Source organism: Nothobranchius furzeri, chromosome 12, assembly GCF_043380555.1.
Source record: "Nothobranchius furzeri strain GRZ-AD chromosome 12, NfurGRZ-RIMD1, whole genome shotgun sequence".
NCBI classification, from domain to species: domain Eukaryota; kingdom Metazoa; phylum Chordata; class Actinopteri; order Cyprinodontiformes; family Nothobranchiidae; genus Nothobranchius; species Nothobranchius furzeri.
This window is the reverse complement of record NC_091752.1, coordinates 72,697,480-72,712,930: the sequence shown is the minus strand read 5'-3', so window position 1 is coordinate 72,712,930 and position 15,451 is coordinate 72,697,480. Positions and strand designations below refer to the sequence as shown.

The 15,451-nt window shown below is 44.0% G+C and overlaps 1 protein-coding gene across 4 annotated transcripts in view; it reads left to right on the top strand.

The window, feature by feature from the left end:
* ilf3b (interleukin enhancer binding factor 3b) overlaps positions 1–15,451 on the top strand; it is a 33,284-nt gene that overhangs the window by 10,086 nt on the left and 7,747 nt on the right. For 2 of the 4 annotated variants that reach the window (XM_015945124.3, XM_015945127.3), the window contains exons 2-12: positions 3,426–3,498; positions 4,333–4,556; positions 4,629–4,803; positions 9,473–9,620; positions 10,817–10,908; positions 11,839–11,934; positions 12,005–12,116; positions 12,206–12,297; positions 12,376–12,487; positions 12,577–12,690; positions 15,266–15,451. The exon at positions 15,266–15,451 is cut by the window's right edge and continues 20 nt beyond it. In XM_015945124.3, coding sequence (XP_015800610.3) covers positions 3,496–3,498; positions 4,333–4,556; positions 4,629–4,803; positions 9,473–9,620; positions 10,817–10,908; positions 11,839–11,934; positions 12,005–12,116; positions 12,206–12,297; positions 12,376–12,487; positions 12,577–12,690; positions 15,266–15,451 — 1,354 coding nt within the window. In that variant the 5' untranslated portion in view covers positions 3,426–3,495. Of the gene's footprint in view, positions 1–3,425; positions 3,499–4,332; positions 4,557–4,628; positions 4,804–9,472; positions 9,621–10,816; positions 10,909–11,838; positions 11,935–12,004; positions 12,117–12,205; positions 12,298–12,375; positions 12,488–12,576; positions 12,691–15,262 lie in introns of all 4 variants that reach the window. The other 2 variants (XM_015945125.3, XM_015945126.3) reach the window with 1 other exon arrangement.

Sequence of the window (15,451 nt, the reverse complement as noted above, 5' to 3'; positions counted from 1 at the left end):
GACCCAACAATGCAGAGGAGCTGAAGACGACTATCAGAGCAGCCTGGGCTCTCATAACACCTGAGCAGTGCCACAGACTGATCGAGCCCATGCCACGCCGCATTACTGCAGTTATTGAGGCAAAAGGAGCCCCGACTAAGTATTGAGTGCTATACATGCACATTCTTTTCATGTTCATTCTTTTCAGTTGGCCAACATTAGAGAAACAAACATTTTTTCATTGGCCTTTAGAATATTCTAATTTTCTGAGATACCAGATTTGATGTTTTCATTGGTTGTCACCTATAAATATCAAATTTAAATGTAGAGCTGAAACAACTAATCGATTTAATCGATTATAATCGATTATTAAAATAGTTAACAACTTTTTTAGTCATCGATTAGTTGTTTAATAATCATATTTTACCGCATAAAGTCTATTTTTACCACAATCTGACATCGGTTACAAGCTGTTAAATTTGCCGCCAGTGTGTGGCAGTAATGAGCCACTGATCTACCAGTGGAGCCGTAGAAGAAGAAATGAGCCAATGAGTGCCCTCGGTTTTCATGACGTATCACGTTACTGACGCTCATCTTGCTGTGAGAGATGGCGGAACAAGAGGAAATACGGAAGAAAATAGACGCGACAAAACTTTAGAGAAACCCCGGACAAAAACCTCACGAGTATGGGAGCACTTCATTCTAGATGCCTTGAAAAGGCAAAATATGCAAAAACCATCTAGCATGGCACGGAAGCACGACGTCCCTAAGTGAACATTTGAGACGAAAACGTGGGGGCTGAGGAAGAGCACCGCGGTCAAGTGAGCCGTCATTTGGAAGAACCAGCCCGGTAAGTAACAGAAAATAAACAAGCTGGACTTAGTGTTTTAGCTGAGTTCGTTATAGTGGATGTTAAACATGTTTTTTTGCCGCGTCAGTCTGCGGTGTTCTACTTCTGATTGACTAGATGCAATCGTGAATCTCCTCCGTGTTGTGAATCATGCGCTTGCCAAATTTAGCACGTCTGTTTATAAGAATGTTCTCGTTAAGAGAAAAACGGCACAAACCCATAACTGTGTTCCTCATTCAAAAAAGGACAACTCCGCGGTGAAAAATATACAGACGAGCTGTGTCCAGGTGAATATAACGCGGCATAGTTGTACGCTTTCAATTTTTAAATACAGGAGAAATTCAGAAAAAGTCATTTTTTTACTATTAAAAGGCTGTTTTACTATCTAACGCTGTAAAACGCCTCACAACACATTTTTATCATGTTTCTTAAACAGTATTACACAAAATAATCATTTTTCACATTTTTCTAGCTAATTTAAACACTCCCGACTCAAAGTAAAAACCTCATGAGCTTCTTACTTAGAGCTTTTTAATAGTAAAAAAATTAGACTTTTTTTCTGAATATCTCCTGTTGCGGGCTATTTTGTAGAACGTAACCCTCAAAATAAATGATCACTGTATATTGTTAATTAATTCAAATAATATAATATTGATTTAGTGTTGTAGTGTGTGTGCTGCTTTATTTTATATGTGTACTTATTTCAGTCTATTTGTGTTTCTTATGCAGAAAAAAAACAAGCAACGATGGACAACTACATGGGGAAAGAGACACTCACCCCCCAGCAATTCATACCACTTACAAACTCTATTCTAAACATGCTGGTAAAAGACATGAGGCCACTATCCATGGTGGAAGGAGCAGGCTTCCAGCTAATGCTAAAAAATTATTCTGGACTGATATTTTGCACTGTTTAGCTCATTTTATACTGCTGACTGTGTTCATGTGCAATAAAATAGATTGCAGTCAACTGCACAATTCTCTTATGTTTTTTTTTCTTAACTGAAATGCATCCATCACTTGTATAGGTTAAATAGCTAAACAATAACAAACCGATTAATCGATTAATCGAAAAAATAATCGACAGATTAATCGATTATGAAAATAATCGTTAGTTGCAGCCCTATTTAAATGTAATAAACATCGGAAATACATTGGTCTGTGTGCATTGCATGAATATAATGTACAAGTTTCACGTTTTGAATGGAATTACTGAAATATTTTCAACCTTTTGATGATATTCTAATTTACTGGCCAGCACCTGTATATCAGGCCACTGGATAACTGGCCACGCACCTACATCTTCCACCCATTCCGTAATGCCACAGGGATCCGGGAGTCTGTTGGCATTCGTTAAAGTGACTTTAATAATATAACATTCAAGATTTGCCGGTGATAACCCTGCAGCGTAGCTTTATAAAGCCTGACACAACGCCATTCTCTGTTGCCAAGCTGCGCGCGCATTCTCGCTGACGTCATATTGTTTACAAACAGTAAAAGGGTCTATTAGCGTCCAGTTAACCAAAGACAAATCCTTATGAAAAGCTTGTTCACTGAATTGTTTCAGATTTCTCTTGTAAGTTATGTATGTTTTAGATTTAGGCGTTTTCGTGCTCCTACAAGTGGCAACAACACAATGTTCGCTTAAATTGTTGCAGAAAATGCCCAAAGATGAGAATTTACGAGGAACATTTATTAAAATTAAGTCAATCAAGACGGACTTATCAGGATTCTTAAGATTGGGCCTTGTGGGTTGGTTGACCAACTGGCTAAGATTTATGGAGTCACAGAAGCTTTTGAATTCATCTGAACCTGCATTTAGCCAGTCCCAGTTGTAATCACCAGCCAATAGGAGTTCATTATAACTGAATTTGGATAAGAGATGTTTTAAGGATGATAATACGTCCTTGGAAGCAGATGGAGGTCTGCAGCACCCAGCAACAGTTTGGCAATTTCCACATTTAAAGCCAAAGACTCCATTTGTTTACAGACCGACTCAGACAAGACTACTGATGCTTGATGTAAATAGCTACACCCCCACCTTTGTTCAGCCGGTCGGTCTGATAACCATTGTATCCAGCTGTGTTGATGTCCTCATTCATTATGGGTTTAGTCAGCCAAGTTTCAGAAATGATTACAATGTCTGCAGCTGTTGATTTAATCCAGATTCTGACCACATCTGTCTTTGGCAACAAGCTGCGCAAGTTCAGATGAATAATTTGGAGACCAGACAGTTGTTGGAAATCAGCAGGAGTCTGTGTACGTTGCAGCTCAGGTCCAGGGTTTGGTTGCACTTTTCCAGATAATGGTAAAAGTAAAACAATCATCAATCTGCGTTTCACTTGACATGTTGAGGTAGTCATAGCGTATGTTGAATCCATGCTGTGAGTTTTGTTTAGTGAGAGGTTAAGATTGTGTAAAGCAAGAAAAGGTTTGAGGTCGGATACGTGACCGCATTCACGGCGAGTGGAAATCCGGGAAGAACAATAGCATTTAGAAAGTCATTAACAACAATGTGCAGCCAAATCTATATGTTCTGTGAATCTGTTGTTGGTGTAGCTCAGATTGATGTACAATTCTTGTCTTCCTCTCACAGAGACGGGCACCAACGCTCTTCCATAAAGGACCCACTGGACGAAGCAGTCGCCAACTTTTCTAGAGCAAAAATGGTAACTTGTAAATGTTAGATCATGGGTATAAAAGGGACGGCAGTAGCTCAGAGAGTAGAGCAGGTTGCCCAGCATTTAGATGGTTGCAAGTTTGATCCCGGCTCCAACCAGAGAAGGCTGCTGTTGTGTCCTTGGGCAAGACACTTAACCCATCTTGCCTGCTGGGGGTGGTCGGAGGGAGTGATGGTGCGTGTGTTCAGCAGCCATCGCCTCTGTCAGTGCGCCCCAGGGCAGCTGTGGCTACATTGCAGCTCATCCCCACCAGTGTGTGAATGGCTGATTGTATTGTGAAGTGCCTTGGGGGGTTATGGAACCCTAAAGAGGCGCTATACAAATACAGACCATTTACCATATAACAGCGAAGAGCATTGTGGCTTTTATTTTTTATGTATTATCAGAGAACTGGTACCAGCATGTTTTTATTCCAGTCTACCTGGGTTTGTTAGCAATCTATAGGCTCGTATGTTGAGTTAGACCAAACCAGCCTGAATGATAGTTTTTAATCAACAGAAGGGAAGGCAGTGGTATGTGATTCGTTTTAACAGAACCTTTTAACTCGTTATTCAGGTTGCCAGATGCATGATGGGGTTTTATGTGCTGTTCTGAATAGCCTGGAACCTTTTCCGACCTGCATCAGTAAAACGTGTTACGTATTCACATCACGCCACATTCAGCTGTTAATTAGCTTTGAGTTTTACTGAAATGGTCAATAAGGTCATTCCAAGTACTTATCGTGAAATATGTCAGCTTGTCAAGTGTAGTTGGCCGGAAACATGTCACACAACAATTTAAAAATGTTTTTATTATTATTATTTTTTTTTACCCAACCACTAGCCTCCTCCAATGCGCCACCGATCAATGCGTATCTTTATGAATGGAGACCGCCATGTCATGGCCAAACACTCTGCGGTCTATCCAACCCAGGAGGAGCTGGAAAGTGTTCAGAACATGGTGTCTCACACAGAGCGTGCTCTGAAGGCAGTATCCGACTGGCTGGATAAGCAGGAAAGGGGAACCTGTAAGTCTGAGTCTGAATGCACAGAAGCCGACAAGGACAGGTGAGGAGGCATAAGCAGGTCAGCCTTCTTGGTGGGTTATTGGATAATAATGTTGGTTTTGTCTTTCAAAAGTGAGCAGAAAGATCCGGCCACTCGCACTCTGCGTGGTGTCATGAGGGTGGGTCTGGTTGCTAAGGGTCTGCTACTGAAAGGGGACCTGGACCTGGAGCTGGTGCTACTCTGTAGAGACAAGCCTACTGTCACTCTGCTGAAAAAAGTGTCTGAAAACCTGGTCACACAGCTCAAGGTGAGAACGTCTTTGTCCTGTACCCAAATAGGTTTTGTTTAGGTTTACTTTTATCTTTCAGAGCCTTGCTGATGTTGACTTTTAAGGTCAAGTGTAAATATTAAGATACAATCATCTAGAAATGGTCTCTAATTTTTAAGTAAATGCAGGAAACGTTTATTTTTGCACAAAACATTCACACCACAGGTATTCTAGTACCATTTAGATAACAATTGCTCTTTATGTGCAATATTTGAAACACATTCCACGTCAAATATTTGACAATCGAAGCCAATGCAATCTCCTTGCAAGTTGAAAGTTTAGATGAAGCTAATATTTTTGATAACTCTGAAAGCTCAACTGGCTCAAAACGGTTCAAGCACAGATGAGGTTCTAGAGTCACCTCTAAAGCTGCCTCACTTACTGAGGAAGAAGAAATTGCATTAGGGAGGATGCTAAAGATTTTGTTTCTAATAGAATTAATTTTTCTTGTAAAAAATCCCATAAAGTCGTTGCGGCTGAGGGCTAAGGGAATAGATGGCTCAGAGCTATGATTCTTAAACCAGGGAGCCAACTTCCTTTCCCTAATTACCTTTTTTTTTAAAGGGGCAACATCATCTAATGCCACACGTAAAGAAGAAGTAACATGATGAACTAATGCATCAATTTGTGAGGGGCTAGAACTGAAAATATTGCCCTCTGCTACATGCAGGGTCCGAAATTAACACTCGCCACTCGCCAAATGCGAGCAAATTGCTCCATTTGGCGAGTAAATTTTTTAGCTCTAGCTGCCACCTGGCGAGTAAATGTTTGCACCAAATTAGTTATGTTTATCAGTCATCTTACATGGATTTCTGATACTTCTCCCGCCTGCATGCAACGTACACAAACGCACGCGAAACGTCATTTCCACCTATCCCATTCAATCAGTTTATCAAGTTAGCAGTTAGCTTCGTGTTAAAACTAGCGGTGAAATGTGGCGGTTTTTAACTGGAGTCAGCCAGCCTTCCAAAAGAAAACTCGTCGAACTGGAAGAAAAACCACCAGGACCAGTGGCAACCAGAAGATTTTGTGAAAAGTGGCGAACTGGAGGTGGCGGAGTCGTGAGACAATGGCTACATTATGATGGCCACGTAGCGTTGCTGCCTTTCACAGACAACTGTCCGTCGGCATTCTTCAAATATCCAAAAGATGCCCATTCTTCCTTCTTTGTCTTCTTTGAGGGATAATAAATGTCCCGAGTGCTGCCGTCTCCTCCGGCCATTATTTCAGCTTTAGCTTCAAGAAAGTTTTGGTTGTAAACAACAAAGTGCGCATGTGCCGCCGGCAACTTCAGCAGATGATACGGTGGCTGGTAAGGGTCACCGCGCCTACACCGCAGCCACGGTAACCCACCGAGATTATATATATTTTTTTAAAATAGGACGGTTATTATTATTGTCCACTTTTTTACCGGGGTTTACCGCTACACCGGTTACCGTGACAACCCTAGCCCTGACACACTTTCAGATCTTCTCATGGTGCAGCTGTGTTCTCCAGAGATCAAGGACTAGGACCCAAATGAGGCTGTAATGCTTTGGCCCACAGACGGTGTCAGAAGCAGGAGGCCAGACTTCATGGACAGAGAAAACAAGGAGTCTGACTAGATTTCAATGAAAGAGTTCATAAAAACATCTCTAAAAATAAATAAATAAATAGTAAAAATGATAAAAGAGTTGTTTTCCTTATTAACTGATGTTTTAATTATTTTGTCACTCTGTTTGGAATCAACATAATACAGAATAACATGCTTTAGGTAGATCTAATTTAGAATTTTGGCCGGTAAAAAATATGCTTGGCCGGTAGATTTTCATCATCTACCGGCCAACTTGGCCGGTGAGTAAAAAATGTTATTTTGGACCCTGGCTACGTTCCTCTGAGATGCTGAGGACAGTAAAGATGGAACAGTTGATTTAAAAGATGCAACTGCGTTGTCAGATAGAGACCGACTATAGTGAAATTTACTTTCATGTCTCGAGAACTCAGTTATAAAAAACTCAAAGGTTATCAGAAAGTGGTCCGAGAGGACTGGATTATGTGGAAAGATTGTTATTTCCTCACACTCTATGCCATAAGTCAGCACAGTGTATGATGGCAGGAGTGGGTGGAGCTATGTGTTCTTTGAGTAAAACCAATTGAGTCTAAGATATTACTAAAGGCTACATTGAGGCTATCATGTTTAATGGTACTTTGGGTCTGGAAGGGAAACAACACTCTATAATAGATTATTTATTCTTTATTTAACCAGGAAGGTCCCGTTGACATAAAAACCTCATTTCCTAGGGAGTCCTGGCGAAGAGGCAGCAAAAGTTACAGTTACACAGACATGTTGTGTACTAGATTACAGAAGACCGTTACAACACAGGGAATCCGTCTCGAGGTTCTCAGTCTGGTTTTAAATGTACTCAAGGAGATAAACTGGGTTAATTTCCAGTGTTCTGCGGCCTGGTCCATGCAGAAGGAGCAGAGGGAACCAAAGCCCTTCAGCCCGGTTCAGTGCGAGCAAACAGAACACAGAGTAACAGCTGATCGTTGTACGCAGACTGTGAGAAGTTACATTTCTCCGTGAGATTAAGTTACAGATGTAGGTGGTAGTAATCCAAGCATGGCTTCACAAATGAAGGTGTACCAATGTCCCAACCACCTGGTGGACCAAGGCCATCCCACTGGATGTGTGTGTATTTGTATGTGTGGACCACCTCTATGATGGTTCCCTCAAGAGTGGTCACTGAGGGCATCCTTAGAGGTCTTTAGAGTTAGAAGCCAACATTAGCTTGTAACAAATCTGAAATTGTCATGACAACATAGAGCTAAGCACTCCACCGCTCCTCACCTTATAAATCTCCTGCACCTGTGCGCACTCGGCTGCCGCACCCTAACAGAACAAAAAATAGCAAGTGCCTTCAAGCTCCACGGACTTTCTCTCTTCACCTGTGAACAGAGTGACATGAACACAGGCGCACAGTGATTTCTCCCGAGTAAACGGGCTGTTTTTCTAATAAAGAGGCCGTTAATCCCTCAAGGATTGAGACAGACCGATCTGGAAGACGGAAGAAACGCTCAACAAACAAGTTTCTAAGTTTGCTATTGTCAACAGTGATGTCATCATCTGGACGCACCATATTCACTGCAACTTGACAACTGATGTAAGTTCCTACTGACCGAAGTGAAAGTAAAAAGAAAAATGAAACCAAAACTCATCAGAAGATTCTTTTAAAAGGGACTGCTTAACGTCACCGGATTGCCACCTGAAGAGATTCTTACTTCAAGCAAACGATCGACTAAAACATGAGTTAAAAAGAAAACTAAACTCAGAATTTGGGTTTGCTCAACGACAGGATGAATAGGGAATCGATTATTAAAATAAAATTATTTCCTTTATAGTGAGAACGTGTTTTTCAAACAGCTCATCACTGATTTGTTAAACGACCCCTGTCAAGTAAGTTTATTTGAGTATTTTGTGTATATGTGCATATATTAGAAAAACAATATTATAAATGCTATTTGTTTGTAGCTTTTCTTATGCGAGAGTAAAATTCTGCACTCACCTGAAAGCACCGCGTCTCCTTTATGGACAAAGTCAGCTAAATACACTGAATCTGTGAAATTGCCCAAACCTGGATTATTACCTCCATCCATCTCTTGGTCAGACAGCTTAACATACGGGTATATGTCTGGTAATGTATTTCCTTGTGTAACGGGAGTTTTTATTTTCCACCAGTGCAACTTGTACGCCTGCTTTTTGTTATTTTATCCCACGTGTCAGGAGGGAGACCTGACTGGCGCCCAACGTCCACGTTCATCTAGTCAATAAAGCAAAGCCTGAAAACCGTTACGAGCTTAGTCTCGTCAGCGCTGAGGACCAGTTTTAACTGCAGAAGTGTTTGTTGGACCTCGTTGAAGCTCTCTGTAAGAATGCAGCGGCTTTAGTGGGCGTGGTCCACAACAGGTAATTGTTTGAATTTGACACGGAGACAAAAACGGTTAATAAAAATCTATTACTGTATTAATGATGATGAAAGGCAAATGATTGTAACCGGTGACACGGTGATGTTAAACGAGACGGTGGATGAACTCTGATGAAACGACCTGGTGTGTCTAAGAGCTTCACTAAGTGACTCGAAGGTGTGATGTCTGGGTTTATTAAATACATCTGGCTGTTTGTTGGATGTTTTTAACTAGTTATCAGATTAATAACCGCTCTGTCATACAAGCTACAGCAATATTGGAGTGCCACTGCCTTTGGTGCCAAACGTAAGAGAATACAGAAACTGAGTACACTCCTGCAGGCTGCTGCAAGACCAGGGATGGCCTCTGATGGTCACGGAGTCGGAGCACATAGTCAGTCTCGCTTTGTGGATTTCAGGCAGGTCATTTTATTTTGGCGAGTTAAGAGAAGACGCACATCAGACAGTTTGTTTTTCGTTGGACAAACACGAGGGTAAAGTCCAACGCGCTTCTGCAAACACAGGTGTAGGACGTCGTGCGTGTGTACAACATGAGCATGTGCAGAAGCTGCTCAACACATCTAAACCTGTAAGAAAAACTTGTGCATGTGAACCCCTAACCGTAAGTGGTGCTGTGTTTGAACCAAGACCCAGGCGTACCTGGACAGGTGACAACATTAACTAGTACGCGGTTTCTCCTCCAGACATTCACTGAAGACAAATATGTGGTGACTCAGAACATCCGTGAAGCCAGCATCATCATCAAGAACACCAAGGAGCTTCCTCTCACCCTCACCATTCACCTGACATCTCCTCTGGTCCGTGAAGAGGTAGAAAAGACTTCTACTGGAGGTATGCCCCCCCCACATGAAGACCTCAGCAGTGTCTGTTAGCGGTGTCCTTCCTTCATCGAGGAGGCCAGGCGTGGAGGTTAGACAGATCTGGTTTGTTGGGCCTTCAGTGCAGCTGGGGACCAGAATCTACCATGCTGATGGCGCTCCAGTCTCGTAGTCCATGTGATGTATCTGTACGTTTCTGATGGCCCAATACACAGTACAGGGCAGGTAGCTTACTGACTAGAGACATGGATTTCTACTCCTCCTTAAAAGATCAGGGTCCATGAAACGAAGGCTTACTGAGAACTTAACCAAATACAAGAACCAGAGCACTGTGTTTGCATGTGTTTTATCAGTGATGATGAACGGTTTGCATTGCAGCAAAAATGACTAGCAGACTTCCTGAAGAAGGTGTTTTTGACCCAGCGGTGGGCGGTTGACGGCCTCTGATGTTCCTCAGCTGGAAAGGCTCCAGGTTACAGATAATGACAAGAGCACACGGGACGGGCTTCCTCTGCTGTTTGGTGTCATCACCGAGACTTTTCAACCACGTAAAGAGTAACGGCTGAGCTTTTCCTCAGCGTGAAGTCTGAAGCGCTCGGCCGCTGCTGGTGATGTGTGCTGGGCTGAAGCTTGACCTTATCTGTAGCCTGGGGCTGACCGAGGCCCGGTTTCACGAGCCATCAGTTTTGCTGCAGTGTGGACTTGTTTTGATACCCACCTTTTGTGCATCTGATCATTTCTACCTGTGGTTCCAATTCTGATTCTCTCTGTCAAGCCTTCTAGTCTGTCAATTTTTAGGGACGCTGGACCTTTGACCAACTGGCCGCTCTCTGTCTCGGGAAGGGGCAAAGTGCAGCACACCCACTAAGGGGGCACAGGGGAGGGGCTCTACCTCTTGCTAACAACAGAAAAGAAAAGGCTATGAAACCTGGATGGAGAGACAACCTCCCATTTTAACTTTATTCTTTGAAGTTTTCTCTTTATTGTTGTGTTTGTAGCCAGCTGTAGCACACAACACTTCCCACGTAGGCTCTTAGGTGCAGTGGTCATGCTAAACACTAGCTGGGAGGTTGGGAGCACTTTGTGGTTCTCCAGTGGAGGGGTCCCCTCCCCTTCCCCCTGCTGCGGCTGCCTGTGTTCCCCCTGGCCGGCTGACAGAACCCCCCTTGGTCAAACTGTACCTTGTCTTCTTATTCCACCTGCCAATAGACACGCTTTCAGTCATCGATCCCCCGGATGTTCTGGACAGGCACAAATGCCTGACAGCCTTGGCATCTCTACGCCACGCTAAGTGGTTCCAGGTTTGAATCTTGTCTTTATTTGTCTCTAAAGCAGAAGTAGCTTTCAGTTTGGTTTCATGCTGTTTGTTCTTTGTTTTTATTTGAAAGGTCCTTGTGTTTTTTCTTTCCCTCCTTTGAGGCGTACTTCCTGTAGTGTTTATTACTCGTGACCTGGGTGTTGGTGTAAGAGACGCGTCGACACGCAGTTGCAGTAACTTCTATTAAAGCGATTCTGTTAGCGCTTAGCTCCTGCGTTACTTTGCTCGTGTAGCCCTACTCCTGCCTAACACACCCCAGTCAGATCTGGGACTAATACACACGTGTCCAGGTGCAATATTTCTGTCTCACTTGCTGTGAATGACGTGTTTTTGTTTCTTCACACTGGAAGCGAGCTGCCAGTAGAGCACCAGTTGCTGTCTGGTTGATTCAGACCAAACGTGGTTTAACTGTTGTGTCACCTCCGGCTTTGACGCCGTAGCACTCAGTGCTCCATGTCTGCAGCTTGTCGGTGTAGAGCACGTGGCAACGACCTTTCCTGCTCTCTGGCTGCTTTTGTTGCCACACAACCAATGGGAATATTGCACCTTGAGTCCTATTTAAGTTCCTTTTGTCACTAACATAATCATGGCTCTGTTCGGTGAGAGCACTTTTATTTTGTAGTAGCTCACGTTTAAGCTCCTCCCTCCTGTTACACGCATGTTGTTCCACATACAGACTTGATTGACCTGATAACTTCCCCTTCAGTCACCGTGACTCGTGACTCCGCCACGAGTGTTGATCCTAATCTTAGTAGTGATCAGAGTTCTCTGGTTTCATGACCGAGCTAAGCTGTTGTTTTCTGTGTTGCTTCATTTGCATTCATGTCCTTTTGGATTTAGAAGTGGGATTGTTCTTTACGTGTTCTGTTCTGCTTGCCTCGTAACTGCCCACCCCTGCTGCTTCTGTTTCCAGGCCAGAGCCAACGGGCTGCGCTCCTGTGTCATTGTCATCCGGATCCTGAGGGACCTGTGTACCCGCGTCCCCACATGGTCTCCGCTCCGTGGCTGGGTGGGTTAGGAAGTGAAATCATCCCGACTGTCTCCATGACCACCGAGTCTGATTCCTTTCTGCTTTACAGCCGATGGAGCTGATCTGTGAGAAAGCAATCGGCACAGGGAACCGGCCCATGGGGGCAGGCGAGGCGCTACGGAGGGTTCTGGAGTGTCTTGCTTCTGGAATCCTCATGGCAGGTATGCAGGCAGAAGAAACACCATTACACACCGGATTCAAGATGGCTGCCATAGCCAATGAGTGTGTGTGTGTGTGTGTGTTTGTGTAGACGGGATTTATGACCCCTGTGAGAAGGAGCCCACAGATGCTATAGGTCACTTGGACCAGCAGCAGAGGGAGGACATTACTGCCAGTGCACAAGTGAGTTTCCTAGATGTAACGGAGCATATTTACAGCCTAATGAAGGTGTCATTTCTGGCCGTCGTCTCCTCTCTGCAGCACGCTTTAAGGCTGTCGGCCTTTGGACAGCTCCACAAAGTGCTTGGGATGGATCCCCTCCCGTCTAAAATGCCCAAAAAGACTCGTACCGACACTCCTATTGATTACACGGGTAGAGCACAGCCTCAACTTTCATCTGGATGAACTATTGTTGCAATCATTTCATATGTTCTCATGAGCCCAGTATGTGCTGCATTTCAGTGCAAATTCCTCCGAGCACCACCTACGCCCCGCCCATGAAGAGACCCATTGAAGATGAGGAAGGAACTGATGATAAGAGTCCAAACAAGAAGAAGAAAAAGCTGCAGAAAAAGTGTAGGTCACCCTTAAGCTTTGCTTCTCTACATGAAAACATCTGGTTCAAGTCCACCGAGACCTTTATACTCAGCTTCACGTTTGCATCAGCGCTGCTCCGCCCACCCTCTAGGCATGGAGAGATTCGCTGATCCAAACCGCTGGGTCGTTCCTGTCGTTAGCGATGCCAGTGTAGCGGTAGCTTCAGGTACATCGGTTCCAACTATCCGTGCTTCCTCGTCGAATATTCCTGCCGCAGCGTTGCGACACGTTTACAGTATAGCAACACGCTCATTAAGCACGGTTTGTTTTAAATGGGTGATATTACTCTATTCCAGAACTGTAGTGGGATTATTAGCAAACATTTAGTGTTAGTCTTGATGCCGCGAATGACGGTAAGCAATGGGAGAAATGGGTTAGGGTTAGGGTTAGAGATAAATACAAATGAGCTCTAGATCACCCACATTACCGGATCAGCGCGTCTGAATCCACGCGCTGCAGCAGCCTCCGGTCCAACGCTGCAGCAGCTTGAGAAGTTCATGCACAGTGGCGGTTGGCCTGATAGATAATTAATATGATGTCAACCATGCACTACTTTATTTGCATATTCGTCGAGCTTTACACATCCCAGCAATGTTTTTTTACCAGGTGAGTGCTGTCATCACCTGGGTAATGAAGTATTCATTTTACCGCGTACCCCTGTAATGCTCTCATGGACCATTAGGGCTACGCGGAGCCCTGGTTGGGAGTCACTGCTCTACACTACCTCACCATGCATGTAGCACAATCTGCAGTAATGAGTGGCCATAAGCCACCAGGCAGGTAGTGCATAAGTCGGCCCCGGTGGTGTGTGCACCTGTGCTCTAAGCCGGTCTAATATTATATTGTTGTTGAAAACAGAACCACTAGTTGCAGCAGGGCTGTAGTTAGCATTAGCTTATAGCACTGGTGCTACGAAGGGCCTAGGTTTTGTAGCACCAGCATAAAACTTTAGTTACGACCTCTAAAAAGCACAAGTAGTGCTTATAATGACTTAACGCACTAACAAACCCCAGAGTCACGTACTTTACAGTAAACCTGATTCTGAAACGTCTTCAGACGTTCTTGTCCATGTCATTTAGAAAAGAGCACTTTCTTTTATTCAGATTAGTGTAGATCTGTTCATTACAGAGGTCTGTCCTCAACAGCATAGACATAGAAGAGTAGACGCCACTCGGATCACTGCTGTGTACGATAGTCGCGGTTTCGTGCTCCACTTTTATCAACTGTATGGTTAACGGGATGTTTTAGCTAAGGCGTCAGCTGCGTGGAGATCTGGAGCGAGCACCGTTCATAAACCCGTTCACACGCCAGAATGAGAGCCCACTTTAATGTTCATCAGGCTAAATACGCGAGTTGGGTTTACGTTCACAAAACAACCAACAAGTTCACGAATGATGGTTAAAGGAACTTGTTCAGGTACAACGCCGCGGGTCGTGTTTACAAGCGTTTCCCTGCTCAGACATACCTGGTTAGGTGCAGGTTGTGTTCTTCTGTTGAAGGGTTCAGATAGGACTGCAGCTACTGGATATTTTAGTATTTAAATATTAAATCTTCTGATTAATCAAATATTCCGTCTGACACGTTCCAGACTCTGATCAGTAGAATTTAAGGTACTTCATCAACCTGTAAGCCCCTGGAAATGCTAACATGCTGAAAGTGTAACGGTGGCGTGTCTATTTAGTTCTGGTTGGCAGTAATCAGTTTGAGTTATGTTTGAAGATGGACACGTTTGGGAATTACAGGGTTAGGGTTAGGCTAATGAACAGGATGATGATGGAAACTTTTCTGCTGCATGTAGACTTTTTCACAGCCATCGTGTTTTTTTCAGAACCCCACTTGGTCGTGAGCCTGCTAGCCGCTAGCATTAGCTTGTCTGCCCAAACTTTGGCCTGTCTCTGCCTCTGTGTCTTTGCTGGTTTCTCTGGTTCCTCCACGTACCTAGCTTAGCTCAGTGTGCCGGTGACAGCATCTCCTTACACGATAACAAGCGACTCACCTTGGTTCAATAAAGGGGGAAAGGTGTCGCACCAGTGCTACGTCTAAAAATAGGTTATCGAGTTTTGTCATCGCACGTGCAGCGTGTCGCTCTGTACAGCCCTGTGCGATATAAAATATTATATTTTTATTTGTTTTGATTATTTAAGTATTGAAATAATTCAATGTAAGTGACTTGTGGCAGCTGGTATAAGCACACATATTATATAAGGTAAGCAACTGCAACTTATGAGTTTTACCGTTTAGTTGCAGTGTGTGGTTTCCAGCCACTAGGGGGCAGTACATTCGTGCATTTCAGGGTATTTTACACCACATCTCCCTGACTGTCGCCAGTTAAACAGTAAGTGTTAGCTGTGGAGCAGGAATCATGCACCGTTGGCGTGGCTCTGCAGACTTTGATGGTTCTTCAGCTAATTCAGTAAGAGAGTGCAAGGCCAGTTGTAGTTCACGGATCTGCTCAGGCTTGCGCCTGCCGATGATGGACATGGCTGGCAGGTCTGCTCATTCGTGCCTTTTCCACTGGGATGCTCTAAAAACCTAACCCTGTTCCCTCCAGCAGCTGGGGAGGAGAAGGCTGAACCTCCTCAGGCCATGAATGCCCTAATGAGGCTGAACCAGCTGAAACCAGGGCTCCAGTATAAGCTGATCTCTCAGACTGGTCCGGTTCATGTTCCGGTCTTCACCATGGCCGTAGAGGTCGATGGTAAGAACTTTGAAGCATCTGGTCCATCCAAGCGCACCGCCA